Below are 6,560 nucleotides of genomic sequence, written 5' to 3' on the forward strand. Positions count from 1 at the left end.
CTTCTGTTCAGGAAGTTTAGTTTAGGCACTCCATCCCTGAGGGCTGCATCAGCTTATCTTTCTAGAAATCCCAGCTATAAGCTAGATCGGTATAAATAGGGCATTAAGCAGCAATAACAGAGATAGCATCCATGAGTTTTTTAATCCATCCTTTAGCATCGCTGACTCGGACAAGGTGTTTCCTTCCTTCGCAATACCCGGCCAGGGCAATGTAGCTATCCCAATAAGATATGAAAGCTGGACCACACCTGAGCAAGGAACTTATACATAGAAGTAACAGTAAATGTGCAAGATTTGGACCACTGCCATTTCCTTAAACCATCAATCAACAAATTGAAATAGAGATATCGGTATCTTCCAATCTGCCACAAGGATCTAGTCGCCAGTATCTTTGCCTTCTTCCCAACTTATCCCAGCATTCCTTGTATTGCTATCACTACGAAAAAGCAAGCCTACTTACTACGTGTTTTCCTCTATTGGCAAATACGCATATACTGACCTACTCACATGCATATCTTGCATAAAGCCTTCCCCTAAAAAAACAAACTCGCCCGTATCTTCCTAGTCCTTGTTGCCAGCCCTACTCGACTTTACTCGACTATTTAGAAAAAGCTACTACTTGAATGCATACTTTTACTATTATTTAAAGAAAAAACAAAAACTATTTCTGAGTTTATGCCCCACCAACAGAGCAAAAGAACGCTCAAATGAGGAACTAGAATATGAAAGTGCAAAATATCCTACCGAACAAAGAAAGCACTATATCTCATTTTTAAAATCTGGTAAAAATTCTTCAACCTAACTCAACACAACTATATTTCGACTATATATGTATGTTTGTAACGTGCCACAAAACCATCTTAAGATTAGACAGTTATCAATCAGCAAACGCATTGACCACATGCAAAAAAGAAAGACGGATCTCCTTCCTTTTATTCGGTGCTTTCCTTTTATAAGTCACTGCTATTCTTCCTTGACCCTTCTTACCTTTGCTAGATTTTGCATTCCCCTCATTACTATTCGGCTCAGTATTATCTTCACCTTTGGAATTGCTTCCACTAGAAGTAGACGACAAGTACCATAGATGTCAGAATTTCGTATATAGCAAATTCAGGTAGTAAGTAATGGAACTGTAGCATGCAAAGGGACTGTACCATGGAAATTGAGAAGAAATCTCCATCAAGTTTTTCCATTTTATGCCATATGAATAAGAGATTCCTTTTAGTTAGAAAGCTCGCATAGAAGTTTTCTATCAAAGACCTCGGTATTCTTTTCATCCGCGGTTTCCCACTTCTCTGTCTCTGGGTGAATGCCTCTACCAGAGGTTATGCGCCAGCTTGGGAAAGCCTTAAGTTATATCTTAATCTGTCTTGCAAGGTAGATTGGATCATGTCCGCGATAGAAGTTGCGGAGGAATGAAACGACGATTTCGGTATAGGAAGAGAAAGGGATTGTGCTTTCGACCGTGGCGAGATAGGATAGACTTGGGATTCTTTCTTGGCCCTTGATTGCGAACACTCTAGGGCTGAATTAATTAATGAAACTAATAGGAAGGATTGGGATGATGAACTGGTGAGATTCTTTCTTTCGCTGACTGACCAAGGTAATTAATTCCTTCCATTGGCCAGACGGGTAAGCAAGGAGACGACGTTCTCATTAAAAAAATGAAATATGCCTTGCCGAATTCAAAAACAACTCCTTAAACTCCGTCGTTTACCGACATCCTCTCGGCTATCATACGTCCTCTGCTTATCTCTCTTAGGCATAGGCATCTCAACACATTCCTCCTTCCGAGTTGCTTGTCCGAACTTGGCTCTTTAGTAAAACGAAGGAGCTGCTAAGCTATTATTAGGTATCGATTTAGGAGCCTTTTGTCATTTCCAACTACATTATTGTGAGCATTCGGAACCCGTTCCTACGCGGTCATCAAATTCGATGGCTTTGGACCCTCGATCGCAGCAATGAACTCAGCGTCCCACTTAACTTACTTTTGGTACTTTTGAATCTTGTCCCATCCCATAGCTTCACAAGTGAATCTACCTATGGATCCATAAAGTTGATCATTACTTTTCAAATTCTTATTTCATGTGTCCGCCATAGCGCTTATCTATCTCCTGGTCTGATTCATCTTTGGAATGTAACCGGACATATTACAAAGCGAAAAAACAGTGATTTCATCGATTCCGGATTGCCCAGTGTCTCCCTTTCCCTCTTTCCTTTCACTTTCCTCGCATAACGAAAGCATGATTTACCCGAGCCAAGTATCTTGTTAGAGTAGTAGATTCCGCGCTCGAGATGATGTGTGTGACCGGGCAGGAGATTCTTTTACTCCAAAGCCGTTGCACAGGTTTGTGTGTGACAACTATGTCGATCAGTTTTTTTAAAGAAGCCCAGAAACTATGTCTACAGATTCCGGCAGAGAGTACAAGTGGTGCCATCGGAGGAAGCTGACAACCTCAGAACAAGAATGGAAAAAGGATTGATTACTCAACGAAGTAGTACCAACAGGATATATTAATCACTAGGTTACGGTAATATGTGCTTGTCTCCAAAAAGAAGGATAAAAGGATAGATTAGCAAAGCAGTCACTCCCAACGGCAGATGAAAACGATACCGACACATCTACTAAATCATCTTAACAACCTTGAAGATACGGGATTATATAATCAACTCATTTAGTTGATAGATCATTATTGGATTCTTTTTATTGTGACCAAGATCCATGAAATAGCTCTCTTTATACTACGTTATAACTAGCGGATACTTCCCATTCTCATGTCTTCTTTCCTTATTACGATTCCTGTGCTTAGATAAAATACGACGTTTGAGTTTGGACATAGCCAATTGCTACTTACGGTGCTAGGCCTTTTCAAGCAATGGAAGGCAGACTTGAATGCCAATCAGACATGGCCAGAAGGTTAGATAATATCACTAGTTTCTCTTGTTTATCACTTAATAAATAGTCTTATTTGTCCCAGGGAGCGAGGAGAGAAGATGACAGGTTGAGTAGAGAAAGGTGGGTCATTGTCCCAACGTAGTAGTATTTTTGTTTTCAGCTGATCTATATAAAAATAATAGAATAAATAAAGGCAAAGGATTTGGTTCAGTCGTCAAGTAAAGATTTCCTTTACCCAGAGTTGGGAACTCTGAATAGTTGTTTGAATACCGACTGCCTTCCTTGCGCTTCAATTCCTCTTATCCAATCCAACTTCCCCTGGGAGCCAAGCAGAAAAGCAAGTCCTCTAGTTATGGATGCAGTACTCACCTCACTAAACTTAGGAAGAACTAATTCAAGTAGAATTACAAATAGCGAGAAGTGGATGAAAAAGGGATCGAGCCTAGCTCGAAAACAGCTGCTCCTTCCCTCTTTCTTGCTTGCTTTACTCGGTATTCAGTGAAAGATTAGGCTTGGTAATTACAGTTACCAATGGTAAGGATTGGCACGTGAACTTTCCTTTTTATCGAGCTCGAAAAAGCAATGGGTGGGTTGGCTGTGAAAGGAGAGTAGAGTTTTTGAGTTTTGTAAGAAAAGTACTGGGTGAGGCTCCTCACATCCATAACATATTATCTGTACTCTTTTTCAAGCATGCCTCTTTTTAATGACTCTCTTTTTCAACTTCATTGTGGTATTTCATTCTGTTATCGACTAATGGTTGACACTGGAGAAGAGAAGCATTGAAGGCTCCTTCCATAGATTCCAAAGCCCTGTTTGCTATTATCAAAATATTCTGACTCCCTTGTTGTCTTATTGATCTGACCAACCGCAATAACAACATTGCCATTCGGGGTTACGCGAGTCGGAGTATTAAATAAATGGAATATTCCAGCAGGAGCAACCGAACCATCTTCTCGTTGTCCTTCCATTCTTCTGAACCATAAAATAGCTCTTGGTCATAAGAATCCAGCCGGAGTTCGAAATCGGAGATAAGAATTGAATCGGAGACAAGAGGGATACTTATAGATCTCTATGAGCGTAAGGCAAAGTGGGCAAGACTACTTCCACAACTACATTTTCGCTTAAGCAGGACCTGTGAGACCTCGAAGCAACCGTCTACTACTAGTTATAGATGCTATTTCTAATTGAATAGAATGGATGCTTCACAGCGGTTCTGCGACAGGCAAGGCAGCCGGGTGAACATAGGCAGCTGTTCCTATAGAACACAAGTCTTTCTCTAAAGCACGACCTTCCGATTGGACTACGTCTGGTCTCTATCCTTTTTATTCCTATAATGGGTCCTCGATCAAAATGATCTGGTGTCTATGTCCATGGCTGAGGTTGGTAAACCCTATATCTATTGCGGGGTGGTTTGAGGAAGGGACAGCTTGTAACCCACGACTTACTACTACGAAGATTCTGGCGGAGAGCTTTTCACATATAGATAGGTCGGGATGAGGAAGCTCCGTAGTCAACTAATAGATAGAAAATCCACCTTGTGAACCGTGTTTGTCTTAAAGTACTGTCTGAGAAGGAATATACCTGTTCCAATCCCTCTAGTGGCTATACTGATTGACATAGGTAGCTTTCGTAGTCAAAGCTCACAGGGCCAAATGCTCTATTGGAGTGGGCACGAACACACACAATCAAGGTTCGAAGAACTTCTACTTCACGCCTTGAGGATTCTATGATGCTCACTCAATGGTGTTGTGGCGATTGCAAGCAATCAATAAACGAGGAAGCCAAATTATGGATCCAGGAAGGCTGCATCAGAAGGAAGAGTAGGTGTTGCTATGCCGTTGGCTGGGACTGAGACAGAGAGAGGGGAGCATAGCCCCTATGATCCCGGTAAAGAGTTCCAACTAAGCTCTTCTCAGGTTCTTTCTTTCTCTTCCATTCTTATGTTTATATATTAAAGTGTAGTTTTCTTACTGAATTTTATAATATTAATCTAATATGCCCATTGGTGTTCCAAAAGTACCTTACCGGATTCCCGGAGATGAAGAAGCGACGTGGGTTGACTTATACAATGTTATGTATCGAGAAAGGACACTTTTTTTTTAGTTCACTGCCCTATACATAGAAAGAAGTGCTTTTCCACCGGTATCAACATTCTATCTGGAATCAGTAGCGATAATTGTTGTATTGTGAGCCAGCCCCGTAAGACACTACACACCTCCAAATTCTATATGATTTTTCCAATCATTTCATTTATACGACCTGCAAATAAGATAAGATCTTGGCTCGCCCTACAAAAAAACAACTATATGCCCTATAAACTTGCTTCTTCGAATCTCGAAATAACATATAGAAAGTGTTTCTGTGATGAGACCATTCTCGATCGATAAATGCGATAGGAGCCTATGTGTTTCACGGGCAGCCGGCCAATAGGGGAAGGTTGTGAATCCGGCGAACCGACCGCTTTAAGAACGTGATTGTCTTCTCTCACTCAGTTATCAATTGACAAAGATGACCCATTCTTTTTCGCCCTAAAAACGACAATGGTATGGTACTTTTTCTTCAAATCGAGATTGTGTGGGTGTCCGCTCATGTTCACGTTACATGCTAAATCAGGCTTTCCTTGGAAAAACCAAGGACAACCCCTATCTCAGTCTCCTTTCCTTTCTCTTTTCGGGAGCAGAGCTAGAAAAGATGGACAGTAACAATCGCGTAATATCAATTTATCGGCCTCGTCATCGAAAGCGGCTTCCAATTGCTCGGAAATTCTCAGCTATATGGGGGACTTTGATGGTGAGCAAAAAGAATTGATCAAGAAATTGGTAAACTTTCGCATGATCGATGGTAAAAGAACGAGAGTTCGTGCTATTGTTTATAAAACTTTTCACCGCCTAGCTCGAACTGAACGCGATGTAATAAAACTTATGGTTGACGCCGTAGATAATATAAAGCCGATATGCGAAGTGGTCAAAGTAGGAGTCGCAGGTACTATTTATGATGCTCCTGGGATTGTAGCCAGGGATCGTCAACAAACCTTAGCTATTCGTTGGATCCTTGGAGCAGCTTTCAAACGACGTATAAACTACAGGATAAGCTTAGAGAAATGTTCATTTGCTGAGATACTGGATGCTTACCGAAAGAGGGGAATTTCACGTAAGAGAAGGGAGAATCTTCATGGACTGGCTTCCATCAATCGGAGTTTCGCGCATTTCAGATGGTGGTAAAGTGATACCACATAAGGAGATCTTCCTCATTCAGTCATACTCAACAAAAGTAAGAAATGTTTGACCCGGATCCTTTTTTCATCTTCATATAGAAAGAAAATCGGCCTTCCTCATACTCCCCCCTTCATTCATAGAGTTGGAGGAATCCACAAGAGGCCTGCCCGTTCATAATTGCATAAAAGAACCATTCTTTTTATGAAAACTCTTGTTCCAACCTCACCTCAGGTCGAATGAATACGAAAGGGGGATCAATCAAATCAATAAGCCATGAATGAAGAAGTAGTGGGCCTTTCGCCTTATTTCGTTTGACTCGTGGAGCTGAGAAATCTACTTCAAAGAGAGGGAAAGAGTGCTAGTCCGAAAGAACAAGCAAGGGATGAGCGCAAGGGAGCGAAATCCGTTGCGCCCACGCGCATATGTTTTCTTGCTGGGTAATTTCTCAG

At 41.3% G+C, this 6,560-nt stretch overlaps 1 protein-coding gene across 1 annotated transcript; it reads left to right on the forward strand.

Annotated features, from left to right (window-relative positions):
* The first annotated feature begins 5,101 nt into the window (after positions 1-5,101).
* Positions 5,102-6,317, forward strand: LOC123064972 (ribosomal protein S7, mitochondrial-like). Its single transcript, XM_044488350.1, has one exon. It carries the CDS (start codon positions 5,671-5,673, stop codon positions 6,115-6,117), a length of 447 nt encoding a protein of 148 aa, XP_044344285.1. The 5' UTR covers positions 5,102-5,670; the 3' UTR covers positions 6,118-6,317.
* The last annotated feature ends 243 nt before the right edge of the window (positions 6,318-6,560 follow it).

The sequence above is a fragment of the Triticum aestivum genome, chromosome 3B (assembly GCF_018294505.1).
Source record: "Triticum aestivum cultivar Chinese Spring chromosome 3B, IWGSC CS RefSeq v2.1, whole genome shotgun sequence".
Classification (NCBI taxonomy): domain Eukaryota; kingdom Viridiplantae; phylum Streptophyta; class Magnoliopsida; order Poales; family Poaceae; genus Triticum; species Triticum aestivum.

Bases quoted from the DNA above. Each gene is read 5' to 3' on its own strand.
- LOC123064972 (XM_044488350.1), top strand. From the start codon at position 5,671: ATGGGGGACTTTGATGGTGAGCAAAAAGAATTGATCAAGAAATTGGTA.